General features: G+C 48.6%; 7 protein-coding genes across 7 annotated transcripts; 4 read left to right on the forward strand and 3 right to left on the reverse strand.

Moving 5' to 3' along the window:
- The first annotated feature begins 195 nt into the window (after positions 1-195).
- M430DRAFT_207128 (hypothetical protein) lies at positions 196-1,754 on the forward strand. The gene is made up of 3 exons (XM_024864353.1): positions 196-354; positions 410-1,258; positions 1,441-1,754. Exons 1-3 carry the CDS (start codon positions 283-285, stop codon positions 1,492-1,494), a joined length of 975 nt encoding a protein of 324 aa, XP_024724422.1. The 5' UTR covers positions 196-282; the 3' UTR covers positions 1,495-1,754.
- M430DRAFT_39858 (hypothetical protein) lies at positions 1,440-2,845 on the reverse strand (the record flags this gene model as incomplete). The annotated part of the gene is made up of 1 exon (XM_024867348.1): positions 1,440-2,845. The coding sequence occupies one exon, from the start codon at positions 2,843-2,845 to the stop codon at positions 1,868-1,870; it is 978 nt and encodes a 325-aa protein (XP_024724423.1). The 3' UTR covers positions 1,440-1,867.
- A 306-nt stretch (positions 2,846-3,151) lies between these two features.
- M430DRAFT_56501 (hypothetical protein) lies at positions 3,152-4,650 on the forward strand. Its single transcript, XM_024868612.1, has 3 exons — positions 3,152-3,367; positions 3,417-3,627; positions 3,682-4,650. Exons 1-3 carry the CDS (start codon positions 3,165-3,167, stop codon positions 4,516-4,518), a joined length of 1,251 nt encoding a protein of 416 aa, XP_024724424.1. The 5' UTR covers positions 3,152-3,164; the 3' UTR covers positions 4,519-4,650.
- Positions 4,651-5,008: 358 nt separating this feature from the next.
- Positions 5,009-6,557, forward strand: M430DRAFT_134657 (hypothetical protein). Its single transcript, XM_024862366.1, has 5 exons — positions 5,009-5,080; positions 5,167-5,430; positions 5,486-5,501; positions 5,631-5,860; positions 5,917-6,557. Exons 2-5 carry the CDS (start codon positions 5,361-5,363, stop codon positions 6,465-6,467), a joined length of 867 nt encoding a protein of 288 aa, XP_024724425.1. The 5' UTR covers positions 5,009-5,080; positions 5,167-5,360; the 3' UTR covers positions 6,468-6,557.
- Positions 6,558-8,276: 1,719 nt separating this feature from the next.
- M430DRAFT_95703 (hypothetical protein) lies at positions 8,277-9,516 on the reverse strand (the record flags this gene model as incomplete). Its single annotated transcript, XM_024869903.1, has 6 exons — positions 8,277-8,313; positions 8,373-8,927; positions 8,983-9,043; positions 9,140-9,259; positions 9,309-9,350; positions 9,408-9,516. 6 exons carry the CDS (start codon positions 9,514-9,516, stop codon positions 8,277-8,279), a joined length of 924 nt encoding a protein of 307 aa, XP_024724426.1.
- A 2,491-nt stretch (positions 9,517-12,007) lies between these two features.
- M430DRAFT_207182 (hypothetical protein) lies at positions 12,008-13,087 on the reverse strand. The gene is made up of 3 exons (XM_024864354.1): positions 13,085-13,087; positions 12,892-13,025; positions 12,008-12,842 (listed from the first exon to the last, which is right to left on the reverse strand). Exon 3 carries the CDS (start codon positions 12,748-12,750, stop codon positions 12,034-12,036), a length of 717 nt encoding a protein of 238 aa, XP_024724427.1. The 5' UTR covers positions 12,751-12,842; positions 12,892-13,025; positions 13,085-13,087; the 3' UTR covers positions 12,008-12,033.
- Positions 13,088-14,980: 1,893 nt separating this feature from the next.
- M430DRAFT_95505 (hypothetical protein) lies at positions 14,981-16,454 on the forward strand (the record flags this gene model as incomplete). Its single annotated transcript, XM_024869894.1, has 3 exons — positions 14,981-15,254; positions 15,305-15,771; positions 15,819-16,454. The coding sequence occupies 3 exons, from the start codon at positions 14,981-14,983 to the stop codon at positions 16,452-16,454; spliced, it is 1,377 nt and encodes a 458-aa protein (XP_024724428.1).
- Between the last annotated feature and the right edge of the window lie 47 nt (positions 16,455-16,501).

Genomic DNA, 16,501 nt, shown 5'->3' on the forward strand with positions numbered 1-16,501 from the left:
ACATTATACCTAGTGTATAGTACGGTGCACCCGTTGAAATTACTATGACGAAGACTTTTGTTTCAAAAACTGTTTCAAAGAAAGTCGACTTCATAAGCACCTAGGTGCCCCTAGAAGCTTTTCCGCATCATGTGTTGACCGCCTTATCGCGCATCACGTGGTGATAAGGGACGCTCCAAAGTTATTCCGGAACCGAAGAAATTTCTGAAAAAATAATTGGCGGGAATGTGATTTTGCGCAAAGAGGATTTTGAGGAATTCTTTGTCTCTATCTATCACGACAATGGCGACCACCACTACCGCGCTGACCACTAAGGTCGAGAATGGCTCTCCTTATCAGCTTAGCAAAGAGCAGGTATGTAATCCCAAAAGCCCATAAGGTTCACATGAGTATTCTAATTGTTTTCCAGACATTGAAAGCCTCCACCGCTCTCCTAAAGCACATCAAGACTACTCAGAAGACCGATTCAGGCGCAAAGCCAAGTCTCCTAGAAGATGCTGATGAAGAAGAAGTGGACGAGAGCACAGCGGTCTGGCTCCAGCTCACAACCAAGAAACATATTACGGATACCAAACGTCTCAAGCCGGGCAAGATCGCGGTCCCCCACCCCCTCAATACCTCCTCTACATCCACCATCTGTCTCATAACCGCCGACCCGCAAAGGACGTACAAGGACATTGTCGCATCCCCCGCCTTTCCTCCCGCTCTTGCCTCAAGAATCACTCGTGTCGTCGGGGTTTCAAAGCTCAAGGCCAAGTGGACGCAATACGAAGCCCAAAGAAAGCTATATGCTGAACATGACATTTTCCTTGCGGACGACAGGGTTATCACGCAACTTCCCAGAATCTTGGGCAAAACGTTCTACCACAAGGCAACAAAGCGGCCCATCCCAGTCAACCTCCAACCGCCCGCACCAAGAACGGATGGGAAGCGGATTGCACGCGCAAAAGGCTCAGGGCCCCAAGCTGCGGCGCCGAAGCAGATCGCAGCCGAAGTCGAGAAAGCGATTCAGGCAACCCTCGTCCATTTGACGCCTTCAACCAACACCGCCGTAAAAGTAGGATACGCATCATGGAACGCGGAGAAGGTCGCGGAGAATGTGGAAGTTGTGGCCAATGCGCTGATTGAGAGATATGTGCCAAAGAAATGGAGAGGAGTGAAGAGTATGCATATCAAGGGTCCTGAGACTGCGGCATTGCCGATCTGGCTCGCTGATGAGCTCTGGGTTGACGAGGAGGATGTGTTGGATGAGCAGGCCGCAAAGGAGATTAACGCTCCAAATGTGGGCAAGAAGAGGAAGGCAATTGAAAGCGTCAAGGAAGAAGGCAACAAGAGGAAATCAATTGAGGGAGAAGAGGGAGAGGGGAAGAAAGAGAAGGCTAAGAAGCCGAAGCTGTTGGAGAGCAACGACGATAAATTGGATCAGGAAATTGCGTTGAGGAAGGAGAAGTTGAAAAAGCAAAAGGAGGAGGCCACGAAGGATGTGGAGGATGAGGTGCCGAAGGCTACAAAGGCAGCGAAGGCTACAAAAAAGTCGAAGAAATCCAAGGTCTAGAGCTTGCAGCTCTGATTTGCGGTGCTAGATCGTTGCTGGGCGTCTATGGAGTATGGGGTTGGGGTAAAATTCATCTGGATCGTACAGTTCCGTACCGGCTATGTGTGGAAGAGTGGCACATACATACGTTGCGCTTCGAATTGACATTTGGCTCCTTGCTCTACCACGCATCACCCTTCAAACCATCAGTGAGAATGATTCAGGACCATCTCTGAGAGAGAAGTCAATTATTGAAAGGCAGAATATGTTTTAGGATTATTGATGGTCGGGAAGGTCCCCTTCTCTGATCGAATAGCCTTATAACTCGTAACTTCACAGCTCCTCCTGCCAAGCAGAATCCGTTTCTTCCTTCTCAAAGCTCCTCCCATAAGGGCCATAATAGTTCTTAATCACCTCCCCCAACAACTGATCTGACAAGGCCATATGCCGACCCCCAGTCGTTTTGAACTCCAAGGCGCCCTTCTTGTCTAAAGTTTTGAGACCAATCCAGTCCTCTCTATAAATATCCCTCTCTCTCAAGGGCGTCACCTCCGTACCATTGACCTCTGCAAACCAGCCCGATTCCTTCGGGATAACGGTCTGGTCTTCCTCAAAAACATACATGATGAATTTCTCTAACCTTTCCAGGTTCCTCTTGTATGTCTGATTCTTCAGTGCTCGCTCGTTATTGATGTCTGCTAAGAAGTTGCTGTGTTCCAAGTAGTTGTCGTACTGATTTATATCCCGGAAGTACTGAGCAGGAACAAGGCGGCTCTGCACAAACGAGCTCCAGGTGTTAGAACGCAAAAGCCCCTGCGCACCTCTACATAACCAATCCCTAGCCCCGCAAGTCTGGAACTCAGAGATTCCATTGTGCTGGCTCCCAAACGTAACCAGGCTCCGCACGGGTGGGAAGTTGCACCGTTCAATATAGCCTCTTAGGAACTGGCCTCCCTGGGAGAATCCGAGCGCATCGACAGCAGGAGCGGTGGACAGGATTGGATGTGCTGCTAGATCTGCGCAGACTTTATCTATTTGCTCGGTGAGGTTTCCGAAGAAGCTCGCGCTGCGGTCGGCGGATGCATCGTCGTCAAGACGGATCATGTAGACGAGCGTTCCGGGGTTGACTTCCTCAGCGAGTTGGGCGACCGAGGCAAGGCCTTCGGCGGCATAGTTATCTCCTAGGCCGTGCCAAATAATGAGAGGAAGGGGAGTATCGTTTTCATCGTCGGAGAGAGGGATGGGGAGGACGGTAGAGGAGACGAGGGATGCTGTTGCTAGGAGGGAAACGAGCGTTGTAAGGCGCGCCATGGTGGTTGGGCAAGGAGTTGCTTAACAGCTCTGAGGACCTAAATGCTATAAGTCCTCTCCTGCTGAACAGTCTGGAGGATCCTTCAATGAAAAGGCTCTGATAATCGATGAGGCTTTCTGGACAACCTACCCAGACGATCAGACGTTCAGACGTTCAGACGCTCAGCTCTTATCGGGGGATAACAGAAACACAAGGCAACACTATACCGTACTAGTTTAGCAGCAGTCTAGCGAGGCTGTCACAGGAACCTTGCGATCTTTGAAATTCCCACCACGCGGCTCTCACGACATTTCTTGGACATATAACGACCAACATAAAATGGCTCCAGCGGCTACAGCGCCATCTGAGCCTGTCCCAGTGCAAGGGCCTCACCCTTCATACATACAGGTTGCAAAACCCCATCTCTTTCACCAGCAGATTCAAGGACAACTTGTCGCCATTGGAACCAATCCTACGCGTGAAGATGGCTTCAGGCTGCAGGGAGTGCAGTGGATCAACGATGTGAGAATCGCTTTGCAACTGTAGGTTTACTCTGAGCTGGTGTCATTCCAGCTGCTAATTTCTACATAGACCAGTACGGACTTTTTCCACGGCTGTCAACTACTACCATAAGTTCCGCCTTGTCCATAAAGACAGCGAATACCTCTATCAGGATGCCGCGGCCGCCGCTTTGCTCACAGCCTGCAAGATTGAGGATACTCTAAAGAAGTCAAGAGAGATCCTCTGCGCGGCCCATAACCTTAGGGTTTCTGCCTCGGAACACCTCAGCCCTGACGATAGTGTGAGTCTCCGCGAGTCTTATTGGTAAACCATCCAGCTCATAAAAGTTCTGCAGGCTTTCGAAGGACCATCGAAGATAGTCATTGGACTTGAACGTCTCATGCTGGAAGCATCTGGCTTCGATTTCCGAGTTCGATACCCACATAAGCACCTCATCAAGTTGGCAAAACATGCTGGAATTGAAAAAGATGTTGCCAAACTTGCTTACAATATCATGCTGGACCTTTACCGAACCTTTGCTCCTCTTAAACAGACTTGTGCGGCTATGTCCTTTGCTTGCATCGAGGTTGCTACCCTAATTCTTGAGAAGCAACAAGACGCCATCTACGGCCCGGCCTCACCTAGCTATCAAAAATGGTGCACAACGCGAGCAGAGGTTATGGAGACAATGCTCGACATTCTTGATCTTTACACACATTTCCAAAAGTCCTCTATTGTAGGACCGTCGCACGACATCCAGAAATTCATACAGCTCAAGATTAAACTCAACCAGGAGATGGTCGATGGGGGTTCCTTCACTCGATACACTGAAGAACATGAAGCACCAAAGACGAACGGTCTCAAGTCAAATATCAAGACACCTAAGACACCCATTACTCCGGCTAGTCCTTCGGATACCCGAATCAACGGAGCTTCACCGGCCACGTTAAGCCCACGGTCATCGGGCTCGAGTCGCAGAGGGATTGGAGCAAGAGGTCAAGACGGCACTGTTCGGTTTATGCTTGACGCAGAAAAGGCCAAGGAGGAAAAGGAGATAGTCGCTGAATATTTCAAGGTTGAGTATGAGGACTATGAGGTCGAAGTTGAGGAGCCAATAAGGCATGAGAGGCCCCCCCACAGTCAACGGAATGGCCGCGATGATAGATTCCACAATAAGCGCTTGCGCCGATGAATCCAGCAGGCACGATAATTAATGCATTGCAAGGCGTCTGGGGTGGATGGGTTTAGGTATGGCATGGGCAGGACATGTGGAGTACGCGGATGATACCAAAAACAAAGGAAAGAAATAGAGTTAATTGTTCAGTTTCTCCTGATGACTGAGCTCCGGATGGTGGGTAAACACTCCGGACCCTTGACTTCTCGAATTGTTCCTTGGCAGTTGGACAGGGCTGGTCTTTGCCCCTCCCCCCGCCTCCTTTGCTGCCCTTCTCCCCTCTCTCTCCCCAGATGAAATGTAAATGAACCAAAGCCATTCGCCAGACCTCTGGCACAGTAGTAAGCCATGTAATATTGGCATGTGGAGATTTAAAGGTCCGGATCGGACGATCTTTGGTAGTCTTTGATAGCGCGGGTCAGCCACAGGCGATGACGTCCCAACAGCTTCAACACAAAGAGCTTTGTAGGATCAAGGAAGAACAATTATACGTATTTGCCGGGTCTTTTACTTTCCTATATATAGCCCAGCCTATTCATCCGGACCATTATTTTCACTCGGCTTTGCAATTGATCATTTAGTGAGTAAAAGATTTGAGCGGCAGTTGGTTTTGTTCGACGATGATATAATAGAAGAGTCGCTTGGCTGATCATTGGGTGCTTCTAGCAAAACCGCAGCGACACCCAGCCATCTTCGTTCGATCTTCGCACTTCAACAAGCTCCGTCCTTGTTCTCCGCACCGCACGCACACGATCTCCTTCCCTCTCCACCTCCCTGCTGCGACGACTCTCGACTCTCGCACAATCCGCACTCTCTCACCGCTCAGCTCCTTCATCCAGCATCTTTCTAGCTTTCTAGCAATGGCCCCTCCACCCTCGGCGTCTCTGCCGTTGACCGAAAGGCTCTTGGCTCTAGCTCAGACCCTACAATGTGAGTACAGTCTACCTGCTGCGGTCTCACATAAATACGCTGACATCCTTTGTAGTCGCTTGGTTTGCTGGGTATGTACCCAGCTCAATACAACCGCATGATTCAATGCTCTAGCTCCAGTGTCAACATGGAAGCTTTTTGCTGCGCTTCAAGTACCATGGTGGTTGAGCGAGGAATTAATGCTAACCAGCTTCTTATAGACATGTAACACTCCTCTTCTGCATTGCTCGATACGGCCTGTCATACATTACCTTCAACTATTACTCGACAGCGGCTAGATTTTCATACCGCACCGCCTTCGTCGCGGCAGCGGTGACGTATGGGATTGTGGTCTACAAGGCTTTCAGAGCCCGCTCAAGAGCTGGAGCCAGAGGCGGAGCTCAACCGAGCGCTCTTTCGCTCATACTCGATGAGAACGTTCAATATCTGTGTTAGTTATCCCATTTTCACCCTCGTCAAACCAAGGATTTGCTAACGTGTCACCAGCAATGGCGCTTATTTGGCTCTTCTCACCCCAGTACCCTCTTGCAATGCTCCCATACGGCGTCTACTCCGTCTTCCACGTTGCAACCTATACCCGTGCCAACCTGATCCCTACTATCCAACCACCTCAACAAGTTGCAGGCGCAGGTGCCTCCCCCGGCGGCAAGCCAACCTACAAGCCCAATGCGATCGCCGACACCATTGGCAAGTTTGTCAAGGAATACTATGATGCATCTATGGGACTGGTTGCCGTTCTCGAAATCCTGCTTTGGGGAAGACTCTTCCTTTCTGCCATTACATTCCGGAAGGGTTCTTGGATTTTGATTGCTCTCTACACTGCCTTCCTCCGCGCAAGATTCGCCCAGAGCAGCTTTGTCCAAGGCCAATTCAGACAGCTAGAGGCAAGAATCGACTCGCTCGTTGGTGCGCAAACTACCCCTCCTGCGGCCAGACAGGTTTGGGATACTCTTAAGAACAGTTTGAGGACATTCCACGATGCTACCGATTTAGGAAAGTATGTCCACGGTGCGCCCGCTGCGAAGAAAGCTTCGTAAGTTTTTTCGGTGCTCAACTGAGAGCAAAAATTTGGCAATATGCCCACTTGGATGTGTTGGTGAAGCACAAACAACCATGGGTAGCAGATGGAAGGTGCATATAGAGGGTGGACGATGAGGTGACGGGAGAAGAAGCGGAATAGGGTGAGATGGGGGCTGTTTGTCTGATGTTCCTAAAACATCATAAACAGCCTAGCTTTTCAATTGTAGGGGCTGAATGAGTGCGGAGTGCAGTGATGTTGTCGTGTTCGTATAGTCCTTATCAGGTTTTTCTTTTACTCCTGGTTTTTGATACTTTTGACTGTGCGTAGTAGAATGAAGAGGCTGTGTGTGCTAAATGGAATTGCGAGGCAAGGTCTTCCAGAGCGATGCTTTTTTGATGTTTGTGAACTGTTACTCTGATGCCTGGTACTGACACAACTTGCTTCGTCGTTGCATCTTGTCTTTTCATTTCATGGAGTACGGTATTCTAAAGGTCTTACACCAACAAACCATATACTAGTGTTATATATATATATCCGGCATGTATGCTGAAGATATCAAATCAAATCCACCTCCTCCAAGTAGGTACCTACCTAACGCTCACTCCCATTCGTCGTCTTCAACATAATACATACACACGTCACATGCCCTAACCTCTTTTTCTCTACATAGCCCTCGGTATGTGTTCCTTCTCTTCAGCCCAAAGTAATCGATACATTTCTTCCTTGATCTTCTCATCCATCTTATTACTAAATCATCTTCTTCATATTCTATTATTGGCAAACAATTTCTTTTTCATGACTTGTTGTCTGTCTGAGTGTGTGTGATCTTTGTTTTGTTCTTGAGATACACGGGCAGTGAGTGGCAGCTGTCCCAACTTTGAAGGAGGATATGCGAGACCAGAAGGATGGAAGTACAGAGGTACCAGTACCCATATTCCTTCCTCAATAACAGAGATAGAAATAATAATAATAAAGCTAATACACAATAATACATAAATAAATAGAGCTTTAGACATCTATCTATACGTCTCTGACTTCTTTCCAGCAGCACATACTGTATATATACGGGGTGGGTTTGCACGGACAGTTGGTTGGTTGGTTTATCTAAATAAAGCAGCCAGAATATAATTTCTGGATTGTTTAGAGAGAAGAGACATAGATAGATAGAGAGTGGGTGTATGTATGTATGTATGTAGTGTTTGATTAATTAAAATACTGCTGCTTGCTATAAGAGAGAGAGCGGTTTTCGCATAAGAGACAAGAGAGGACAGGATAGGATCAAAGACCAAGGTGGTGAAAACCAAGCTTGGTATGATGACACATGAGTGAGTTAGTTAGATTTCGTTCCTAGGGTACCTATTCTGGCTTTTTTGTACAGATGGATGGATGGATGGATGGATGATAAGCCGGGAGTTACCTATGTTTTTGGTAATTGAGAAGAAGACAGTTAGTCAGTCAATTGGTCTTGCTGCTCATTAGCTAATGATATTAAAGCAGTACGATAAATACAATACATACGGAGGATAGATTATCAATCTGACCCTTTCTTTAATATCAGCATAGATTCATCTTATCTTTAACGCACTTTTGACATTTGGGGGGGATTACGGATGGATAGATATCTATCTATTTTTTGAGAATGAAAATGGATGAAATAGCAAGGTTATATATTGAATCCGATTTCATTATTGTGTTTCTTCATTTGTAAGTAAACTAAGGTATCTTTCATGCGTGTAACAGCTGCATTCCTTACCTTATCATCCCCTGAGCGGCGTTCGTTCTTTCTGGATATATGAAGATAAATGGGAGAGGGTAGGGGTTCAATTCAGCTAGATTCGGGTCTACGGCCATAGAAAACGACACTGATAGTGGTGCTTAGTGAAGATTCGAGACACCGGGTAGAAGAGAGGGGATGGCATACAGATCAATATACGAATGCACGGCACGATTCCTGAGATCGTCTCTCACGCCCACAAGCAGCAGCTCGACCTGCTCTCTCGACCATCCCAAGCCCCTCGTCAGGAGCGCCATACTCATGGCATGCACGCCATCGAGCAGATTCTGCTGGGCCCACATACCGACCAGCTTCTCCTTCTTGCCGCGGGGCCACGGGTTCAGCGGCCAGTAGAAGTGCTTCTCGACGATGTCGACGAAGCCCGCGGCGTGCATGTAGCGGCCGTAGTTCTTGGAGTTCGTTACTGGACGTCCGAGGTTCTCGGCCGCGAGGCAGACTTGCGCGCCCCATTCCTGCAGTGCGTGGCCATCCATAGAGCGGTCGATGCAGCGGATTGGCATCTGAGGGTCCTGGAGCTCGAGGAGGCCGCCGGGCCGGAGCGCGTCGTATGCTTGCTTGATGATCCAGGAGGGGTCTTGGAAGCAGGAGAGCAGGGCGCGGCCGTGGATGTAGTCGAACTCTTGACGGTAGTCCCAGGGTTCTTCGGCGTCGCTTACTTCGAAGCTGCAGTTTGGGGGTACACTGGAGACTGTTAGTGAAAGGCGCTTAGCTAAAGATTGTGGGATGTTGCACTTACTAGGCGGGTTGGATGGGGCTGAGATCCGTGCCTATGACTTGGGCCATGGGGTATTGTTGCGCTGTGGTAGAAGAACTATGATTAGCCATTCCCACATGATACTGATGCTGGCCAGCTGTGTCTTGAAATTGCTTGTAAAGGGGATAATGGAACTTACCAAATTCTGTCGCCCAGATGCCGGTCCCTGTTCCCACATCTAGCACGTTGTGAAGGGATGCTGGTAGGGGAGCTATATGTAGGCCATCCAATGACAATAGAAATAAGTGGTGTTGCAGATCTGAACAGCGAACTTAGCGCGGTATGATGAGTCGAACCTGTTGACATACCAAGTCTCTCCTGCTCCTGCTCGTCGTTTGGCAAGACATACTCTGGAGATGATGTTAGTTGGGTCGTGCACACCTAAATATGCGTATCGTGTAATATACTCCCTTGTTTGAAGGAATGATAGGTACGGCCATTTTCTTCGACGTATCTGAAGATACTCTCCCGAAGAGAGACGGTCGAGCTCCTTTTCCAGCCGAGGTTAGTCAGCATGTAAGGTATCTTTGCGTCCAAAATGGGATTGTGCAGTTTGCTCACCCTGTATCCGAGCCCAGCGTAGAATCCGTGTCGCTATTCGAGGACTGGGGGAGCATGGTTTAGTGTCGTTTATGAGCGCTGATAGTGCAGAGCCACTTACTGCCGAATCAACCTCCATCCCCGATCCAGCATCCATGAGATCGGGGGAACTACTAGATGACGATAGGCCATGCCCCTCATATGTTGGGTCACTGGTGCTGTCTAGCCAGAGATATTCATGACTCTGGCCGTGTCCTGTTGGTTGATTCTGTTCCGTGGGACGTGGATTTGCTTCTCTGCTTGTCGTCTCGGAGTTGGTCTCTTGCGGGGAGGCGGAGGATGTGGGGTCTGCTCTACCAAGCGTGCTGTCGGCATCGTCCGTCTGCATGGTGTACTAAGTACAGAGGATTGTGCTATCTGGACTTGATGGCAGGTTAGGGACTAAGGCTTCCTAACATGATCAGCCAGGTCGCTATTCCCTTCGGATGCACGCGCAATAAGTCACGAAGGCCGCTTGCTCTGAGGTGAATATACTTACCTAGTAATAACGAGGCTTTGGTGTCACCCTTCTCCGTAAGGCGACACGACCGAACTGCCATTACCCGGTCTGCATATAGATGCTTACATACGAGAGCGCTTGGGACCCTTCGAACACCTATGGTCGCGAATATGGCATTGAAAAATGACAGTCCTATCAGAAAGGTCAGATGAAGTCGAGATTGAGAATCTCGTGCCCTGCTCTGATCAAATTCAACTGTCGAAAGAATCAGTATTGTGAGCAAAGCTGAGTGAGCAAATCTGAGAAGACCCCGATCCTCTGAATTCTTCCTCGCCATTACAAACCTTTCAGGGGCCAGATACCATTGGAAAAGGTTCAGGATAGCTCGGCACGCTTGATGACTGGAGGTACTTTTGTTCTGTGTAACAAAGGTTGGAAACCCGATCTCGAATCGGGCGTTATCCCAAACTGACTGCACACTTTATCGCTACTCCATCGGGCCGTACACTTCAATCCTACATACCTCGGCCCGTTTCTCCTTTCATCTTCATGATTGCCAACTTATTCTTCCATCTCAAAATCATGCTCTGCTCCCCCCTCGCAACATATCATGCTTGGACCGATACTTCGATAGACCTTTGCAAAAGCTTGACATTGAATATTTGATAAAAACAAAAAGCGATGAAACGATATTGAAATCTACAATTCCACGAGAAGAAAAAAAGACAGGAAAATTGACTTGGTACAGAAAGATACCGAAAATCTCTCGGCACGCAGAGTAAGATATTAGGCAAAATAGAAGAAAAAGAGGATATTCCGTTTTAAAAGACATGAACGGTAAGGGACCTAATCTAAAACTTTAGCAGCATAAAAGTAGCAGAAATCTGTGTAAAATCCCTCAAAAGTTGTAGAAGAAATATATGATCTTATTTCCCAACAAGTCAGGACAAAGCACTATTCATACCTCTCCTTGGACCCTTATCCCAGCACTAGCCAGCCCCGGACACTTTATTTCAATCCCCACTTGAGAATCTATAAGCTGTTCAGGCTTTTACGATCTAGCTCAAAGACATGCGTTGCGTCGTAAGGTTTCGCCAAAGTCGTCGATTCCAACTTGGGACGACGTTCCTTTTTCAAGATCATCACGACATCAGAAGAAACGAGAGTGAGCTTGGCTTGAGTGAGCATGTAACAGCTCCATATTATATGGCCGGGTTCAAATATAGATAAAGTAATAGGCTCAGAATAGCTCTATATCAAAGCAGAAGATCAAAGCACACAGCGCTTTGTGAGAAATGCTAGGTATGTCGTTTTTCACAGGTTGGGGGGGCTTGAATTTTTAGCGATCGCATTTTCCTCTGCGGGTTTTCAGTCCATGCGGAGAAAAAGAAAGCCGTTTTTCTACTTTGGTCTGCATCTCGGACCTCCAGATTGCCTGTTTTGGTTGATTTTCAATATATAAACATGCTGCAGCCTGCAGCATTCTTACCTACCTATTCCCAGAATCCTAATACACGTGGTGGCATCATGTGATCATATCACGTGGATAGCCACATGAAGTACCTAGGTATCTTATAGCTATCTAGATACCAGGTACAGAGTCCCTAGATATGTATTCATTGAAATGTAAAAGCAATTTGATGAAAGGCATTGTTTGTTTGTTTAGATCAAGTCACGTCAATCCCAAGTATGTTTTTAGACGGCTGTATTGTGTAGCTAGCAAAGAAGCAAGAAGCCTTGATGATCATTATTCGTATCCGCATCGCAACGCATTTCAAATCCAGGGCCGGGGGTATCTCGTGAAGCAATCCCTTACGCCAGTATTTGAAAACCATAACAGAGAAACGCCAGCAATTCCTTCGCAGCGTTGCAATCCTCCAAAGTCCACCTACCATCGACCCCACCACTACTACCTGCCGAACAGACCCGTTGTACTTTTATAGCGAAGAAAGTCATTCATCATCATCGTCGACTATCCTGCCCTCTGAATCAGGTCATTCAAGTGTGTTGCCATTTGGCTCAGTCCAACCAAGTACAGCGTATGTCTCGCAATGCAACTCCTCCCCAATGATGCATTGATGCATGGGTATTTCATCAGACTCATCATAATTGGACTCGATCTCCTCACCTTCCCTTAGTCTGGTAAAGTAATCCTTGATCTCAGTGGGTATCTCCTTAGACAGAACTGTTGGTGGACGCAAAAAGCCACGCTTAACAGGGAGGGTTTCCCAAAGTGTCTGGATGTCGAACACAACGTTAAACTCCTGTAACGCGGGCATAGCTCGGACTGCTTTTCTGAAGTATGCCATCACATCGTGAGAAACCATGTCGTATTCTGGATTCTCAAGATCCTCTGGCGGTGGTGTTGCAATACACTCGTCGACCGCTATGAATTGGATCTGCCTGAGTTCACGCCGGGTCATTCCGACAAGGAACTGACCAACAAGGGCCTGTAGATCACGGTAGAAGAACAAAGTGTCAAGAGAGAAATTGAAGCGGATTCGGGATTTGTGCAAGATACTACCGAAGCAGCGCGGGTAATGCTTGATCACAGCCTGGCGCGAGTCTTTGTTCACCCTAAGGGCAACCGGTGTGTTTGTATAAGCAAAAAACCCTTTCTCCATGCTGTAGGCAAGGTCGATCACGCGGGGCTCGAGGGTGAGCTCCCAAATGTTGTATCTAATCTCGTTAGGAAGGTCATTGAACTCCATTGTTTCCTCTAGTGCCTCGCAAAGGGCTGCTGGCTTAGGGAGGTGCTTTAGGAACTGTTGGAGACAGTTCAAAGAATGGTGCTATGGGATTGCTAGAGAGGGTTAACATGAAGGTGCTAGGACTAGATGGCACGTTCTTACCAGCCTAAGGTAGGATGCCAGTAGGAGGCTTTGAAAAGTCTATGGTCGACAGTTCGCGTAGATAAAAACTCTAGGAGCCCGCGAACAGGCTGAAATCTGATAGAAGAACGTGTCGTTCATAAGTGGGTAGGCTTCTTGATAACTATTTAGCTTTTGCACAAGAGTCTGAATTTCAGTATAGAGTCTGGCTTACTAGTTGTAAATAAGACGCGTCTTATTTGAAAGTGAAGTCGTGATAGGTGGTCTGTAGACAGGGGAGTCCCTTAAGGATTGTTAGCTAATGCAAATAAGACAATCAAGAGACGCAAACCTTTCTTAAGGAGTAGAAGACACTTAGTCAAGTAGAAGACACTTGAGAGTCTTGTCACTGTCTTCTCGATACTACTATTACCTGTTCTTAAGGTCTTCCTAATAGAAAAGATCGACAGGCGCGTGACGCGTGACGCGAAGGAACTGTAGAAGTAGAGGTCGTACTCAAAAGAAAGTAAACGTCAAGAAGAGAACTACTACCTGTGTACAGTAGATAGTGCGTAGTCTCCTTAAGACCGGCGCGCACTTTGTCTCTACCGTGTTGTTTGTCTGATGAGGTATCTCAATGAGTAGGTAGGTTAGTGAGTTGACCGTCCTCGAGATATTAGGACGAACAAATACGGCCGTGTAAGCGAAGCGAGGCATGGGAGGAGGTAAATCACGTGCCATGCCGGCTAGACCAAGCCTGCGCTAGGACAAATCAGCACTGGCGCACGCCCCTGTGCCTAACCCCTTTGGGCGGGAAGAGCCGTTTCCTCGAGGAGAGCCGTGCTACCATCAAGATTCAGGAGACACGCACCGGACGTCCCTTGTACATGATACATCTGCCTCTCCTCCGTCCGAGTCCTTTTCTTCTTCCCTTCTCTTCTCTCCCCTTCTTTTCTCCTCTCCTCTATCGTCTCTCGCTCTCTGCAACCACTTCACCAAGTCCTCTCTCGGTACGTTTGACAGCTTCCCCTTCCCCACGTCGCGGAGACGGTCTCAATGGTACTATTTACGGAGTAATTTCATCGATTGGTGATCCCTGCCACTACCCCCTTTCTCGCCTGGAAAATCTACTTTACCTTCACCTTTACTCCAACGCACCTCCAAACCTTATCCCATCTTTCTTTACCCATCACCCGCAACTGACTTCAGCGCGTCGGCCGACAGATCGAGCACTACGGTCGATACCCACGCATCTCCGCCCATCTGCGATTGTGCGAGGACGCGTGCGACAGTTGGTTGAGGACAACTCATCTCTGGTATGTGCGATCACTCTCCTCGTATTCGTGCGCTGCGCATGACCCCCAATTGCCCCCCCCATCACTGCAGAGATAGCCCTTCAAAATCCCATCTTGCATCGTGCTCGACCCCCATCACTATCAATGCGCTATTCGCTGGCGTCCTGGCTCAGAAGCTAAAAGCTAACTTCATCCCTTCGCCGACCCAGATTCTGCCCTCGTCCCTTCCTACACGACGCCGAAGATCGATCCTTCTCCGTTGCAATCGAGACAATGGGTAAGCAATGCATTTCTTTCATATAGAGCAGGCCCCGGGAATGGACCGTTGGATCAGATTCACATCGAAACCGAAGCATCGCTGCCAGTGGTTACCACGCACAGACTCAACAGACCCCTTGGACAATCCAGCAGCGTGTCCCTAGAGACGTTTATCTTCGGACTCGGAATCTTGCATGCTCTCTACTATCAGCCCATTGGGTGCCCCCTTTGCATTGGTGGCCAGGTATCTCGTCAAGTGCACCGGCACCATGGCCTCTACGCTTTTGGGACGGTATAAGGAGACTCGCCTTTCTCGCTCAGAGAGTGCTAGCAGTAGCCTCGCCATGTCTGGAAATGAGAACGAGGAATCCGATGTTCACGTCTACCCTGGCAGCCTGCATCGCAACCAGCGTATATATGCTGTGCCTGGCCAGTACCGCAGCATGATCAATATCGAGGATCCTCCTAGTCTCAAACCTATCTCTATTCCACGGGGCGGCTCCCTCGAGTCCTGGGCCAACGGGAAGCCCAACCGGGACACACAGCAACCTCATAATACTTGGAACGATGGAGCTAACATGTCATCTTTCTGTACAGCTACAAATGGCGTTGCCCCAGCGGCACCAACCCGCGCCCCAGCGCCTGTCCCGAATGGCAAGGCTGCGTCCCCTGTTGATGAGATACCACAAAGCGTGAGCTCGACTGATCCAAAAATTGCTGCGCAACAAGCCACCGATATGAGGAACATCGTCAGAAGAAAGTTGACTGGCTACGTTGGATTTGCAAATCTACCTAATCAATGGCATCGCAAGAGTGTCCGAAAAGGATTCAACTTCAATGTCATGGTTGTTGGTAGGTTCCCGTTGTCCCACAAAGCTGATACATTTCTCACATGAGCATAGGTGAATCTGGACTCGGAAAGTCTACATTGGTCAATACCCTCTTCAACACGTCGCTCTACCCGCCAAGGGAGCGCAAAGGACCAAGTCTCGACATCATCCCAAAAACTGTATCGATACAATCCATAAGCGCTGATATTGAGGAGAATGGCGTTCGTTTACGCCTGACTGTTGTTGATACCCCTGGTTTTGGTGATTTCGTCAACAACGACGAGTCTTGGCGACCAATTGTGGATAACATTGAGCAACGCTTCGATGCCTACTTGGATGCCGAGAACAAGGTTAACCGCATGAACATTGTTGACAACAGAGTTCACGCCTGTGTGTACTTCATCCAGCCAACTGGCCACGCTTTGAAGCCGTTGGACATTGAGGTTATGCGCAGACTTCATACGAAGGTCAACTTGATTCCAGTGATTGCCAAGGCTGATACGATGACCGACGAGGAGATTCTGGCTTTCAAATCCAGAGTAAGATGTCTGATTCATACGTTTCTGGATCATGCTAACCTACTTAGATCCTCGCCGATATCAAGCACCACGACATTCAAATCTTCGAGGGACCGCGCTACGAGCTTGACGATGATGAGACGATTGCGGAGAATAACGAGATTATGTCGAAGGTCCCCTTTGCTGTGGTCGGCGCCAACTCTGAGATCACCAATGCCGATGGGCGAAAGGTCCGAGGACGCAAATACCCCTGGGGTATCATTGAGGTGGATAACGAGGAACACTGCGATTTCGTCAAGTTACGCCAGATGCTTATCCGAACACACATGGAGGAACTCAAGGAGCACACCAACAACGCGCTGTACGAGAACTACAGATCCGAGAAACTCACTGCTATGGGTGTTGCACAAGATCCAAGTGTCTTCAAGGAGGTCAACCCCGCCGTCAAGCAAGAAGAGGAGCGCACATTGCACGAGCAGAAGCTTGCCAAGATGGAAGCCGAGATGAAGATGGTCTTCCAGCAGAAGGTTGCCGAGAAGGAAAGCAAGTTGAAGCAGAGCGAAGAAGAGCTGTATGCCCGCCATCGCGAGATGAAGGAACAACTCGAACGCCAACGAATGGAGCTGGAGGAGAAGAAATCGAGGATTGAGAGCGGACGACCGTTGGAGGAGAAGGGAAAGAGGAAGGGCTTCTCGCTTCGTTAAGCCGGCGACGAGGGCGCATCGGAGTTACCTTTGCCATCATGGTATCG

The sequence above is a fragment of the Amorphotheca resinae genome (assembly GCF_003019875.1).
Source record: "Amorphotheca resinae ATCC 22711 unplaced genomic scaffold M430scaffold_2, whole genome shotgun sequence".
NCBI classification, from domain to species: domain Eukaryota; kingdom Fungi; phylum Ascomycota; class Leotiomycetes; order Helotiales; family Amorphothecaceae; genus Amorphotheca; species Amorphotheca resinae.

Excerpts from the sequence above, each read along its gene's own strand:
- M430DRAFT_207128 (XM_024864353.1), top strand. The coding sequence starts at position 283 with ATGGCGACCACCACTACCGCGCTGACCACTAAGGTCGAGAATGGCTCT. Across the intron at positions 355-409 it reads ATCAGCTTAGCAAAGAGCAG|ACATTGAAAGCCTCCACCGC; the intron begins GTATGTAATCCC and ends ATTGTTTTCCAG. Across the intron at positions 1,259-1,440 it reads ATGTGTTGGATGAGCAGGCC|GAAGGAGAAGTTGAAAAAGC; the intron begins GCAAAGGAGATT and ends AATTGCGTTGAG.
- M430DRAFT_56501 (XM_024868612.1), top strand. The coding sequence starts at position 3,165 with ATGGCTCCAGCGGCTACAGCGCCATCTGAGCCTGTCCCAGTGCAAGGG. Across the intron at positions 3,368-3,416 it reads GTGAGAATCGCTTTGCAACT|ACCAGTACGGACTTTTTCCA; the intron begins GTAGGTTTACTC and ends ATTTCTACATAG. Across the intron at positions 3,628-3,681 it reads ACCTCAGCCCTGACGATAGT|GCTTTCGAAGGACCATCGAA; the intron begins GTGAGTCTCCGC and ends AAAGTTCTGCAG.
- M430DRAFT_134657 (XM_024862366.1), top strand. The coding sequence starts at position 5,361 with ATGGCCCCTCCACCCTCGGCGTCTCTGCCGTTGACCGAAAGGCTCTTG. Across the intron at positions 5,861-5,916 it reads TGAGAACGTTCAATATCTGT|CAATGGCGCTTATTTGGCTC; the intron begins GTTAGTTATCCC and ends ACGTGTCACCAG.
- M430DRAFT_207182 (XM_024864354.1), bottom strand. The coding sequence starts at position 12,750 with ATGGAGTTCAATGACCTTCCTAACGAGATTAGATACAACATTTGGGAG.